The sequence below is a fragment of the Hemiscyllium ocellatum genome, chromosome 4, assembly GCF_020745735.1.
Source record: "Hemiscyllium ocellatum isolate sHemOce1 chromosome 4, sHemOce1.pat.X.cur, whole genome shotgun sequence".
Lineage (NCBI taxonomy): Eukaryota > Metazoa > Chordata > Chondrichthyes > Orectolobiformes > Hemiscylliidae > Hemiscyllium > Hemiscyllium ocellatum.
In genome coordinates this window covers 120,274,708-120,289,609 of record NC_083404.1, presented here as the reverse complement: position 1 = coordinate 120,289,609, position 14,902 = coordinate 120,274,708, and the positions used below count along the sequence as shown (strand labels likewise).

Below are 14,902 nucleotides of genomic sequence, written 5' to 3'. Positions count from 1 at the left end.
CCAGAGATTCTACTCGAAGTTATATCAGTCTGAGAATTGTGAGGAGGGGCAGGCCAAAATGGAATCCTTTTTTAGAGATCTGAAGCTCCCAGGTGTGACTCCCAAACAACAGTCCTTTCTCAATGCCCTATTATCAGAGCAAGATGTTCAGGAAGCTGTGAGGCAGCTTCAGAGTGGAATGGCGCCTGGTCCTGATGGACTTCCCAGTGAATTCTATAAGGAATTTATAAGTATACGCTCAGGCCTGATGCTGCTCACCCTTCTGCCGCTTCCTACTTGTGGAATATGAAAGAACTAACCCTCTGGCATAGGCTTTGGCCAGAGAACAGATGAGCTATCAACCGAGCCTATGTTGATATCTAGGAATGCCTGAAATTCCCTAGAGAAATACTCCACTCCTTACCAATAGGCCTGATGCTGAATATGTTTAATGATTCATACAGTCACGTTTGTCTCCCACCATCTCTGAGAGAGGCCAATATTTCACTTATTCTTAAAAAAGGGAAGGATCCGAAAGATTGTACTTCATACAGGCCCATCTCGCTCTTAAATGTGGACTTTAAGATCCTTTCTAAGGCTCTTGCGTTAAGGCTGGAGACCGTGTTACCCTCTATTATTAAAGAGGATCAGATGGGCTTCATAAAGGGTCACAGATCCTCCAATAATGTTAGGAGGCTGCTTAACGTAATTCAAGCATGCCAACAACAGTCAATACAGGGATTGATTATTTCTTTAGATGCAGAGAAGGCATTTGACCGAGTTGAGTGGCCGTACCTTTTCTATACTCTAGACCGGTTTGGTCTGGGCGAAGTTTTCATAAGATGGGTAAAGGTTCACTACAGTGTACCTCTCGCTGCGGTCATTACCAATGGGGTACAATCAAACAATTTTAATATTTCTAGGGGCAGCCGGCAGGGCTGTCCCCTTTCACCATTACTTTTTACGTTGGTGATTGAACCGTTGGCAGAGGCCATTCATGGGGATCTCAATATATCAGCTCCAGAAGTGGGTCAAAATTACATAAGATCTCACTGTATGCAGATGATGTTCTAATTTTCTTGACAAATCCATCAGTCTCAGTACCATTTGGCACTTTTTCAGGGTATAAGATTAATTTTGCTAAATCAGAGGCTATGCCTATGGGTGGTCTTATGAAAGAATTGGCTCTTGAAAGTGACTATAGTTTCCCATTTAGGTGGTCACAGGGGGGTTTCGTGTATTGGGCACATTCATTACTCCAGTTCTGGATTGACTGTTCAAAGCCAATTTTACTCAATTATTTGAAAAAATTAAACAAGATCTCCAAAGATGGGAGGCACTTCCAGTCTCATGGTTGGGTCGGATACCACTTATTAAGATTAATATTCTCCCTCGTTTGCTATATCCCATACGGATGCTCTCCCTGATTTTCAATAAACAAACACTCAGGAGACGGAACAATTGGTTCAGCTCCTTTATCTGGCACCGTAAACGGCCCCTCATTAAATTAGCCAAATTGCAGTTGCCTCATTGGGGGGAGTAGATCTTCCGGACATTAAAAATTACCAATGAAGCTTGCTCTTGACCTATGTAAGTGATTGGCTTTGTGGGGACCCTCTTTCAATATGGCTCGATATCGAAGTCTACCAAGCAAGGTGCTCCCTTACCAGTTTGCTGTTTTTGGACAAGGTAAGGACAGTTAGGGAATATTGCCATAACCCAATAGTCATCAACACTGTTAAAGCATGGAGGGCAATTCGGCAGAGGGAAGGTAATATTGGCAAAACATCTTTGTTTACACCTTTAGTGGGTATGCTGAGTTTTCAACCAGTTATGATAGATTCAGGATTTAAACGTTGGGCAGCTAGGGGTATATCTTGCGTGGGTGATTTATTTGAGGGAGATGTAATGATGTCCTTCGATCAGTTAGTACGGAAGTACGAGTTACCTAGTAGAGACCTCTTTCGTTTTTTTTCAAGTTAGGGATTTTATTCAAAAAAAGACCACACTTTTGACTGATCCCTACAAATCTGACATAGAAAGAGGGGTACTAAAGGCTAAGAGTACTCTCTCTGTCAATACTCTATATCACTAATTGGGGGGGGGGGGGGGGGGGGGGTGCCACCTCAGATGAGTCTGATCGACTCTGCAAGATGTGGGAAAGAGAGCTAGGTGTTGAAATTTCTTCAGAGGCATGGGAGGATATTTGGGGGAATGCAAGGAAGGTATCAATTTGCAATAGGACCCATGTTTTACATTTGAATATTCTCCACAGGGTCCACTTAGCCCCAGACCATTTGTTAAAATTTAAACCGGGGTATCTTTAGCGTGTCCCAAGTGCAAGGTCTGTACGGGTACTCTTACCCATTACCTTTGGTCTTGTGACAGGCTTCAAATATATTGGAGCGCTGTGGTGGGTGCAATGGAGAGGATTTTCGGTGTAGGGGGGGAGGAGGACCCTATTTTGCTCCTTTTGGGCCTGCCCATTGTATTTCCTGCAAACTCGCATCAGGCAAAACTTTTCAATATTCTTACATTCTGTACAAGGAAGAATATCTTGCCAGGTTCGATATCAGAAAACCCCTCAGGCCTGTTGGGTTAGTGGAAGATTGTTATGAAGCATATTCCCCTGGATTTTCTCACAAATATGGTACACCACAAAACTGAGAATTTTTAGAAGACATGGCAACCCTTTTTGAAATACCTGGACACAGATTTATCTGCCACACTAACAAGGGCTTTTATATAGCCATAACGATTGTGTTTCATGAGTCCAATATCCAGGGAGGAGGAACTGTGAATGTATGAGTGTTTTGTTTAGCTGGGCTGAGTTATTACTATTTATTTGTTTGTTGTTAGGTATTTATTTAGATAGTTAAATAGCTAGTTTAATTTTTTTGTAATTTTATACTTCTCTACATATGTTTATACATTTGTATAGGAGGGTGGGTTGGTTTTTTTTATTATTTGGGTTTAGTTTTGTACTATTTTTGTACTGTTTTGAATTGCATTGTTTTGTCTTTGTTGTAATATTTGAAAATCTATTTTTTTCTTAATAAATATATATTATAAAAAAGATTTTTAAAAATCCATAAACCAGAAGCCCCCCTCAGACCCATAGTCTCACTACCTGGAACACCAACTTACAGACTGGCCAAAGAACTACACGCAAGACTGAAGTACCCAGTAGAAGAGTCACAGCACTCCATCCACTCCACCCAGGAATTCCTAAAAATCATCAAAACCACCAAAATAGAAGACAAAACAATGATCTCATTCGACGTAACAGCACTGTTCACCTCCATCAACATCGACCTGGCAAAGGAAACACTTACCACATTTTTCGAAGAGACCATCACACACACACCAACCAGCATCAATCACATTACCAACGAAAACATCATGAAGCTAGTGGACCTGTGCCTCACCATCCACTTCACCTTCAACAACATAATCTACAAACAAACCAATGGCACACCCATTGGATCTCCACTATCAGGATTCATAGCAGAAGCAGTAATGCAAAGACTAGAACAAACAGCCCTACCAATCATCAAACCAAAAATCTGGGTCCGTTACGTAGATGACACATTTGTCATCACAAAATGAAACAAGATAGATGAGACATTTAACATCATCAACAACACCCTCACAGGCACAAAGTTCACCAAAGAGGAAGAAATCGGCAACAAACTTGCATTCCTGGACGTCACAGTCGAAAGAAAGGACAATGGAGAACTACAAACCTGCTTATACAGAAAACCGACAAACACTGACCAAATACTTAACTACACCAGCAACCATCCCAACACACACAAACAAAGCTGTATCAGAACACTATTCCAATGAGCCACCACACACTGCAGCACAGATGAACTTCGGAAAACAGAGGAGAACCACCTATGCAACATATTCAAGAAGAACGGATACTCAAAAAATAACAGTCCACAGATTCATCAAGAACAAACCACGACAAGCAGACTAAATACAGCCAGAAACCCTAACCACCTTACCATACATCAAGGAAGTTTCAGAAATGACAGCCAGACTACTAAGACCCATCGGAATCTTAGTAGCACACAAACTCACCAACACTCTCAAACAAAAACAACACACATAATCAAACTCCTAGCTAGTGACAATGTTCCAGGACCTAAAGCTATTCCAGCTGTGGATGACAAGACCAATATCTGATCCAAGCTTTATCAGTTTACAGAGCTGTTTACAATGTTAGCTGGATTACAGCTGGAATAATGTGTACAGTTCTGGTCACTAGATTATTGCAAGGATGAGGTTGCACTGAAGAGCGTGTAGAGACAATTCACCAAATTGTTGCCCGGGCAACAATGATTCAACTACGAAGAGAAACTAGATAGACTGGGGTTGTTTTCTTTCAGCACAGAAGGTAGAGGGGAATCCTGAATTATACGTAAAAAATTACAAAGGGTTATGATTGGAAGAAACCTTTCCCTCATAGTAGAGGGATAAATAATCAAAGGGCACAGTTTTACAGTCATGAGCAGAGAGTTTAGAAGGATCTGAGGAAAGTGTATTTTAATCATAAGATGTGGCTGTCTGGAACTCACTGACAAAAAGGGTGGTAGAAGGATGAACTACCAAGAGATTTAAGAAATGTTCAGATGATCACATGAAACACCATAGCATACAAGGCAATGGGCCAAGGGTTGGAAAATGGGATTAGAGTAGAAAAATGCTTGATAACTGGCACAGACACAATGGGCTTAAGTGTCTTTTTCTATGCTGTAAAACCTCTTTGACTTTCCATGACTCAATATGGAAGCAAGGGAATCTCTCAAAAAAACTAAAGATTCCTTCATCCACCTTTCATTAGAAAGGAACTCATGAATCTTACAATGGTCACCAGAATTCTCCTGAATGGCTTGATGCAACACCTTTGACTAGAATAAGAAATGTTTGTATGGATATGCACCAAACATAGGCTGGCGGGACTAGTTTAGTTTGGGATTATGGTTCGCGTGGTCTGGTTTGACCAAAGAGTCTATTTCTATGCTGTATAATTCTTTGATCTCCTGCCATAGAGTCACGTTTCAGAAAAAAAGTATTTTAACAAAGTACGCTGATGTAGTGTAGCAGTTAAACAACTTCAGAAAAAATGCCAAGAACAGTAAAACAGCCTCTGACACTCAGTTAGCAGAGAGGCAGTTTGGAAAATAATGAAGAAAGTTAGCTGCACTGAGAACTTGACTCCAAATGGAGCAGTGTGGTTGTTCGATGATAGTATACTTGAGCAGTCCTGAACGATGTTAAGCTGTCTTGGCTATTGCCAATCACTAACAGCGTTAAACAGATATACGTCAGCACCAAACTCTTTCAGCATGTTTTTCCTGCCTTTCTTTCTGATGCCTTTCATGATGTTACTCTGGTCATTGAAATCCATTATTGCATGGATGTGAGTCGACAAGCAGGAGGCTTGAAGAACACAACAAGCCAGGCAGCATCAGGAGGTGGAGACATCGATTTCTCGGGTCTAATCCTTCTTCAGGGCTGGGGGTGGGTGTAGTGGAGCTGCAGATAGAAAGGGTGGCGGGAGCAGGGTGGTGAAGTGGGGATAGGTGAAGACAGGTAGAGGGTATGACCTGACTGGTCAATGGGAGGAATGATTTTGGTTGGTGGCTGGAGGAGTGGAAGGAAGAGAGAGGACTGTGAAGGGAGGTTATTTGAAATTGGGGAATTCAATGTTGAGTTCTCCAGACTGTAGGCTGCCCGGGCAGAAGTTGAGGTGTTGTTCCTCCAATTTGTAATTTTGTTTGTTGTGGAATAGAGGAGGCCAAGGATGATCATGTTAGAAAAGGAGATGTAATGGGAATTAAAATGCGCAGTGACTGACCTGCTTCTCTTCCAACCTAGTTTACTGCATCAGGTGTTCCTAATGTGGTCTCCTCTACATTGGGGAGACCAAATGTAAACTTAGGGAACAGTTCACCGAGCATCTCAGCCGCGCCCACAGGGGACAACCGGACCTCCCAGTCACCGCCTATTTTAACCCCCTTCCCACTCCCTTGCCGACATGACCATTCTTGGCCTCCTCCATTGCCACAATGGACCAAACTGCAAATTGGAGGAACAACCTCTGATCTTCTGCCTGAGCAGCCTACAGACCAGAGGACTCAGCATTGAGCTCTCCAATTTCAAATAACCTCCCTTCCCATCCAATTCCCTTCCAAGCCCCTCCCCCTCTCTTCCACTGCTCCCTGCCACTAACTGGATTCATTCCTCCCATTGACCAACCAGGTCATACCCTTTACCTGTCTTCACCTATCTCCAATTCATCACCCTGCCCCCACCACCCCCTTTACCTACAGCTGCCCCTCCATCCACCCCCAGTCCTGAAGAAGTGTTGCGCCCAAAATTTTGACTGCTCCACCTACTGATGCTGCCTGACCTGCTGTGTCCATCCATCCTCCTGACTGTCTACTTTGGATTCCAGCATCTGGAATTTTTTTTTCTCTAACCATTTAATGGATGGGAAGCTGCTCATCCCCTGAGATATCTTCAGACAAAAAACAGGGGTTGCAAGGGCATAATTGGTGATTTCCTGTTTCCTGATGACTGTGTATCAACTACAAGTTCAAGGTGGACATGCCGAGTCACACAAACTTGTCCTCCAATGCATGTGACAACCTTAGCCTGATAAGCATGAAGAAAAAGCAAGAAGTTGTGGGTCAGCCTACTCCAGGAAAAGTTTTATTTTCCACCCATACTTTTCCCCCTTGAACTGATTTCAAGTTTTTCTACTGCTATCCTTTCTTCTTCTTCCCTCGAGGGAAAGATGACCAAGTTTATCATTTTGACTGATTGGTAAATTCCATTGGGGATATAGGTAGCTGCTAAAGCTGACCTGCACCCAATAAGTTCTGCTGTAAATAGGGCAGGGATACAACAAATAAATCTGTTTTGGATTATTTATTGGCACGGGATTGTGAACAGTGGATAAAGGTCACTTATCTTGGCAGCACACCTTCTCGAGCTGTCTACATCAATGACAAAACACATTTAAGAACTGCCAGGAGAAAATGCAGCCCTTGGCAAACTTCAAGCATCACTCTTGGAAATAAGAAGTGTTAACTTGCCTACTAAACTAAAAGTCGCTAGAGCAACAGCACAATCTGTTCTACACATGTTGCTCTTGGACTGTATACTTGAGTCAATCAGGCTTCATTCCTGATGAAGGGCTTTTGCCCAAAACGTTAATTTTCCTGCTCCTCGGATGCTGCCTGACCTGCTGTGCTTTCCCAGCACCACTCTAATCTAGTACTTGAGTCAAACATCAACCATTTTTCCTTGAAATGGCTCTGGAAGCTTCTAAAGTTCAGATGAACAAATAAAATACCAGCGCTCACAAATGGTGGCATGGCATCACATCGACAATCATGACTGAGCTCAGCTGGTCTTTTAACCAGTATGTCCGATGATCATCACCAAAGTAGGTCTTCTATGGCTCAAGACTGGGATGTGCCTCATGGCAACGGCAATACTCTGAAAGCTTCACATATGAGTGTTCACATTGACTTTGAGTTCAGGGAAATGCTTGCCGAGGATTGCTGTTAACAGATGATTCAAATTTTAAAATGGTGCATCTTTTGCAAGCAAGCGTATATCAGGATCAGACAGAAAACTTAAACAGAAAAATCCCAAGCCAACAACTAATCCAAAATGGAATTATTTGTTACGTCCCTGTCCTTTTTACAGCAGAGCTTGTTAGGTGCATGTAAGACGGAGCAGCTTACATCCCCATTAGAATTTACCAATCACCCAAAGTGAGAAACTTGGTGTTCTTTGCCTCAAGGGAAGAAGGGAGAATAGCAGCAGAAGAGTTGAAATCGGTTCATGAAGTAAACCTGGCATGAAAACTCATAGCAGTAAAACTGATCATGGTAATTAATGTACATGTAAAAGCCTTATCCTACTGTCACTGGGAATCACACAAGCAGCAGTGTGCAGATCAATTGTCGTGCAGGAAGCCCAAATACTCTTGGTCACTGGCAGACTTAATACAGGTGTCCCTCATTCCCAGGGACTGATCAGAAGATCCTGCACCAGGCAAGAGGTACTCACTGAGAGCTACCTATTTGTCATTCTTATTCCACCTGGCCTATTTATAACAACAGACTCATGACTGATGCTTAACTGTTTGCCAAAATTAACTGCCAAGCCATCCTTTTGTAAACTGACGTCCAAAATCCAGTTACAAAACACAGAAAAAGAATGTACCAGACTGTTCCAAGTCACAATTCTATTAGCAACCCATCTGACATTTAGACAAGGTTTGAGACTGTTGCTTTGCTGAATTTTTAGTATGTCTTCCAAGTGAAAGTGAGGACTGCAGATGCAGGAGAGTTGGAGTCAAAAGTGTGGCACTGGAAAAGCACAGGAGGTCAGGCAGCATCCCAGGAACAGGAGAGTCAAGGGGATATGGAACGTACCTCCCATTTGCATCCACCTATCGCCATAACATCTACCTTCCCTTCCAGTTCCACCACCATCTCCTATTTCTCTCTCAACCCCCTTCCCCATCCACATTCCTGATGAGGGTTTTATGACTGAACCATCGACTGTCCTGCTTTTCAGGTGCTGCCTGACCTGCTGTGTTTTCCAGCGTCGCATGTTTTGACTTTGGTACATCTTCTAGTAAGTGGTTTATTTGCTATATAAAGTGAGTGGTCCAGGAAAACACTGAAGCGAGGGTCACCAACCTGCATCGTCAGTAGCAATCTCACTAACTGAGCCCATTTCACTGCCAACTGTATGAAGTGGAGGAGAAAAATAATTTAATTTCTACTCTCTCATTTTTGATCAGAACATTTGCGACAAACGAACATAAATCAATACTAATAAAAAGTTACTTCCTTTAGCCTAGCCCTCAAAACAATTCATTCATCTTTATTATGAAAGTAATTGCATTTTGTCAGCCTGTTCCAAACGTAATCAGTTTGAACATATTAAAATAAGCAGCATTTCTATATTCAAAAATAGCTTGCCCTCTATTTCAACTCTCAGCTTCACAGCTAAATGTCCTTGACATAAAAGACTAAATGAGTTTTAAGTTTCACACTATGATGTTATTAGGAAGTCTCAGTTACACCTGATGATCATTCTCAGACCAGTTTTACAGAGGTGAATCGATGACCGTTTTTGTATGTGTCCATTATTCACAGATATAAGATTACACAATGCAGTTTGAGCAAAACAGTAGACAAAGCCATTAGTCTTCTCGCAAAAATCTATATCAAAAAGTGACTCACAGTCCATCTCTAAGCTCTTGTGTGTCATTAGGTGTCCCCAGAGCTTGCAGGCTCTTCTCTAAGGAAGTCACTGCAAAGAAAAGGTGAGGATTAATGAGAACGAGAGGCTGAAACATTGGCCGACGGAAAGGTCAGGCTCTTCTATGAACACATACTGCCTTTTTGCTTTTGCGTGATCCAGTTAAGATTTATTGAGGCAATAAATTTAAAGCAAGAGGTTTTGCAATTCCAATTCGATACCCCAGTAATCATAACAAACCGCAGGAGATGTTGGCTGGAAGACAAAGATTGAAAACTGAACTGGATTGATATTTCTGTCTTTTATCCCCCCTATCTAAAATTGCTGATAAGGGTGTTATTATATAAAATTGACTCTGAGGATATGATGTGGGTGAGATATAAATGTTTCCAATGTGGTCACTTCAGAGGTTAAAATGCGAAAAAAAACTCTGAATCTGGAGTCCAGGCCAACTTGAACTTATCAATTCCTGGTTTTAATATAGAGAAGATGAAGATTAGACAACAAGTCCACTTACAGAAAGAGGTTTATCATCTCATGAAGATGTGATCATGTTCTTTTAAATGGTGAATTGTTCCAATTTTAACCACAAATTGTTGGATTCTCCAAATTCTTAAACAGAGATGAAATGATGGGTTATTTGCCTTCATACAAAGAGCTTGTCGACCAGGCAAAAGAGATGGAGTCTTTCCTCCAGGCACAACAATATTCCCAGTAAGAACCACCATATCCCATGAAAATTCTCAACTCTCTTATCTCGTAAATCAACATCAGATTCCAGCAGCCAGCAACAGACTCCACCCAGACTACCACAGACTGCCCCCACACTACGTCTCTTGATGGGGTCCAGCTATTCCAGCAGTAGACTGCTCAACATCTTCTATTGGACCACAAATATCCAGCACCCTCTGTCTGTGATCTTCAGCACCACCATCATCTGATTGCAACCCTATTCCCCGCAATACTCCCCTCATGTTCCCAGGAACCACCATGGGTCTCGGTCTTGGTCATGGTCTCTCTCTCTCTCTCTCCTGATGAATGGACACATTGATCAGGAGGAACATCCTACCCACAGCATGACAGATTGGCCACCATCAGGCAAAACAAGTCAGAAAGGACTCGGCTGGTCCCCACTTCCACTAGATTTGAGTTTAATTGATTGTAAATCTGTTCTTACCAAACAGACATGTCGTCCCTTTTCTGTCAACAGTCATCGAAAATTTGATTTATTTGAACCTTTAAAGAGGAGTGTGGGCTAAGGAACCTGTTAAGCGTGTAGGAAATTTGGTCCTTACAGCTACCCTCCTTTGTCCCCACTTCAGACCTGCTGCCCAACTTTGGAAAATGAAATTTCTGGATAACTGGACTTACATTCAAAAGATTGGAATGCTAAACCAAATGGGAAATGCTCCGAATTGTTCTTCCCGACTTGAAGAGGGAAATCCACCCCCTGTCAATGATTTTTCATCAGGACTCAAATCCTGATCAAAAATAACCTGAAGTGTTTTTCTCTTTTCCCACAGATACACACTACCTGACCTGCTGAGGATTCCCAGCATTTTTTGTTTATTAGCAGTCTCCAGTTTATTTTTGGCTGGGAATGCTCCTTTATGGTGTGTCAAGACTCTATCACGAAGTTAAAATGAAGCCCAATGGTCCCACCAAATGTTCGTCAACTGGCTGCCCATTTCTGAGGTTTAAAAGAAAAACACACAGCCGGCAAATGGAAATCCATGCCTCCTCCCCTCAAACTCCATGAAGTTTAGTTTCATTCAGGCATCATCACTTAATTTATATTTTTTTCTAAACACTGCAGTCTTGCAAAACGGACCACACCCAGCGTCTCATTTATCATTTGTTGTTTAAATCTGAAAATGGGAATTGAAAATTCTGCTAGTCTTAGTTCCTGAGCTCGTCTTTTGTAAAATCAACCGTAACACAAACATCACGAATGACACACATCCTTCCCAGACAGAATGACACCGTACTTCACTGTATCTGTCACTAGAGGCTGCCAGTGCTTTTACACAGTGCAGAAATCAGATGAGAACTTAATGAATGCACCAAGATTATTAACACACTGTTCCACAGATAAAAAGGAAAATGCAAAAGCACAGAACACTTCAAATGAAAAGCAAGCCCATCAGGGAGGGGGACTGTAAAAAAATTATACACGTTGCAAATCTGAAACAAAAGTCGACACACATTTCCATCCATATTATAGTGGTGCTGCCTATTCAGAACTGAAATAGAAATCCAAGTTAATATTCCATTGGGAATACCTCATTATGCTCTTTCAGAAGCTGACTGGTCTGATTTTATGACATTTTTAATAGCTAGGTGCTAGCCCACGAAATGCCCACGAACCCTTTCAACCTTGCTTTTTAAAAAAAAATCTTCTCAAACAGCAAGCAAGAAATTTCACTTCATTCTGACCGCCCCAGCATCTTTTTTGTTTTGCAATTGAATTTGCCTTGGATTCTAACGAACAGTAAAAATGGCTCTGATTTAATCTGCCACCCACTGCATGGCCAAGAGACCCGAGGAAGCGAAAGAACACCTGAGGTACAGAGCAATTTACAGTGGCTTCCAACCCATTTAAACATTTCCAGTCTACAGTGATGCATCACCTCCCCCACATCACTACATAGACTACAGTACCAGAAGTAATTACCTCCCCTCCATTGCAGGCACTGTGCTTTTGTCAGAAATTCAAAAGAAATTGTGTGGGAACTGCTACAACACGGGCGGAAGCATTAAAAGCAGCATTGTCAATTCAGCTCTGTGCTCCTCCCAAAATTTGTGTCCTGAAATGAAATATCTTTTTGGTTAACTTGTGATCAGAAAAATAATTATCTGACAGTTCCACACTGCCTTTGTTGATGTAATAGTAAAGGATATAATTATAAATGAAAATTATCTATCACATACCTGAAATAAACAATTGTAAACATTTAAAACTAAATTAAAATCACAAACTATTGGGTGGCACGGTGGCACAGTGGTTAGCACTGCTGCGTCACAGTGCCAGAGACCCGGGTTCAATTACCACCTCAGGCAATTGTCTGTGTGGAGTTTGCACATTCTCCCCGTGTCTGCGTGGGTTTCCTCCGGGTGCTCCAGTTTCCTCCCACAGTCCAAAGATGTGCAAGTTAGGTGATTTGGCCATGTTAAATTGCCCATAGTGTTAGGTGAAGGGGTAAATGTAGGGTAATGGGTCTGGGTGGATTGCTCTTCAGAGGATTGGTGTGGATTTGTTGGGCCGAAGGGCCTGTTTCCACACTGTAAGTCTAATCTAATCTAATAATAGTGTTTGCAATATAGCCTTTTAGGGATTGATGAGTCCATCAATTACCATTTCAGTATGTTTGAACCAATCTTTATCTCACATTTTGTGTTGGAACCCCACTAACAACAGCAAAAATAATTTGAAAACAGAATGGGAGACAGATTATTTTGAAGTAACCTTCGTAGGCACTAATACAGTACATACATTTGTTAAGCACGTATTTCTAGTTAGCTGATAACTAGAAATGGAAATGAATGCAGTTAGGACAATTGATGGAAAAGTATCTGAATCATATAACCATAGATCAGGTGCAGGTACATGTAAAGGATTTTTAGGTTGCCACATCTTTCTGGGCTCTTTGCAAAAACAACTCAGCTGGTCCCACTTCTCACACTTGCCCCTGATCTTGCATTTTATTTTCTCTTCAGGTAATTATCAAAGTCATTTTGAAAGTTGTGAATGAACGTATCTTCATGACATTCTCAGGAAGGTGCATTCTAGATCTTGATTGTTTGCTGCATATAAAATGTTTTCTGTCACAGCTCAATGTTCTGGAACTCCCTCCCTAACAGCATTGTGGTTCTACATACACCAAATGAACTGCAACAGTTCAAGGAGGCATCTAACCATCACCTTCTCAACAGTAACTAGTGAAGGCAATAATTGTTGGCCCAGTCAGCGAGAACCACATTCTATGACTGAATTAAAAAAATCTCTTGACTCTTTCATCATGCACCTTGAATTAGTGTCCTCTGATTCTTGACTCTTTAAATGGGCATCCCAACTCTATCCAGATTCCTTGTGATTTTGAATAAATTTATCATGTCTGCTCTTAATCTTCATTTTTTAAGGGAACACTGCTGGTTTCTCTAATCTATCTACTTAACAGAAGTCCCTCATCCTTGGCAACATTTGCTTAAGTCTATTTTGCAACCTGGATAATGTCTTTATATCATTTTTAAAGTACTACGGAGCTGAATATAATATGCCAATTGTTTCTGTACCAGTATTTTCAGAAGATTTACCATAACCTCCTCGGCTTGATACTGTATGTCCCCAATTAAATAAAGCCCAAGATTGCAGAAAATCTTATTCACCACATTCTCAACTTGTCCTGCCACCTTTGAGCATATATTGTATAAAGTCCCTCCATTGGAATTATCATAATTTTTAATCTATTCTGCTCATAATTGTCTGGCATGCCTCTGGGACAGATGGGACTTGAACTCAGATTCTGTAGTTCAGATTTAGGGACACTGTAACTGCACTACAAAACTGTAACATGTGCTATCCCACTAGCCACAACTGTTAACCTCATTTTATGTCTATCCTCATTCTTTCTATCAAAATATATTATTTCCCATTTTCCAACATTAAATTTAGCTTTGCCTATGTTTGCCCATTCCATCAGCCCACCTGCATCCTTTCAAATTCTATCACTGTCCTCACCATTGCTAACTACAATTTCAAGTTTAGAGCCAGCCTACATTTTTGTAATTGTGCTCTGTACATCCCAGACTAAATCATCAACATAAATCACAAAAGACAATGGTTGCCCTCTAGGACGAGACAATTTATATCCTCAACTAATATAAAACATACCTGTTGATCGGTTTCTTTCACACAGCAAAGTTTGTATCAAGCATGGTGCTGTTCCTTTTATATCACAGACTTGAAGTTTGCTGGCAAATCTGTTGTGCGGCACAATGTTAAATGCCATTTGGACGTCACATACACTGTAGTGATTGAAACGAGGCCAACCAGGTGAACCTCAGGGCATATGAGTTCCCTGATGGGAACGTTAATCTGATTGAACCAGGGAGCCCAGGTTGACAGATAAGAATAGAAGTGTCAGACATCCTGTTCACTCTAAGAGCTGGCTCTGAGGGAGCTGGATCAGTGTGAAAGACTCTCCACATGGAGGTAAACATTATATCCCATTATTAAATGTGAAAGTTTTAATCTAAGATCATTTACTGTATCACATCTCCATGAGACTGGACTCTTTTGGCTATAAATTCTGTGAGCATAATCTGAACCTCTGCAAGCACCTGATGAAGGAACGATGCTCCTAAAGCTAGTACTTCCAAATAAACCTGTTGGACTATAAAATAGTGTTGTGAGATTTTTAGCATGGAGGTAAAGGGTGACTTGGTGACAGGATACCGGCCTCTGTCAGCTATTTCATACACCACATCACGTGAATTAATCCTTTGTGCTATCTAATCAGCTCGTGGGGTGGCACAGTGGTTAGCATTGCTGCCTCACAGCGCCAGAGACCCGGGTTCAATTCCCGCCTCAGGTGACTCTCTGTGTGGAGTTTGCACATTC

At 41.5% G+C, this 14,902-nt stretch overlaps 1 protein-coding gene across 5 annotated transcripts in view; it reads right to left on the bottom strand.

The window, feature by feature from the left end:
- tsnare1 (T-SNARE Domain Containing 1) overlaps window positions 1-14,902 on the bottom strand; it is an 849,044-nt gene that overhangs the window by 551,775 nt on the left and 282,367 nt on the right. For all 5 annotated transcript variants that reach the window (XM_060824473.1, XM_060824475.1, XM_060824474.1 and 2 more), the window contains one exon: window positions 9,264-9,333. In XM_060824473.1, coding sequence (XP_060680456.1) covers window positions 9,264-9,333 — 70 coding nt within the window. The remainder of the gene's footprint in view (window positions 1-9,263; window positions 9,334-14,902) is intronic.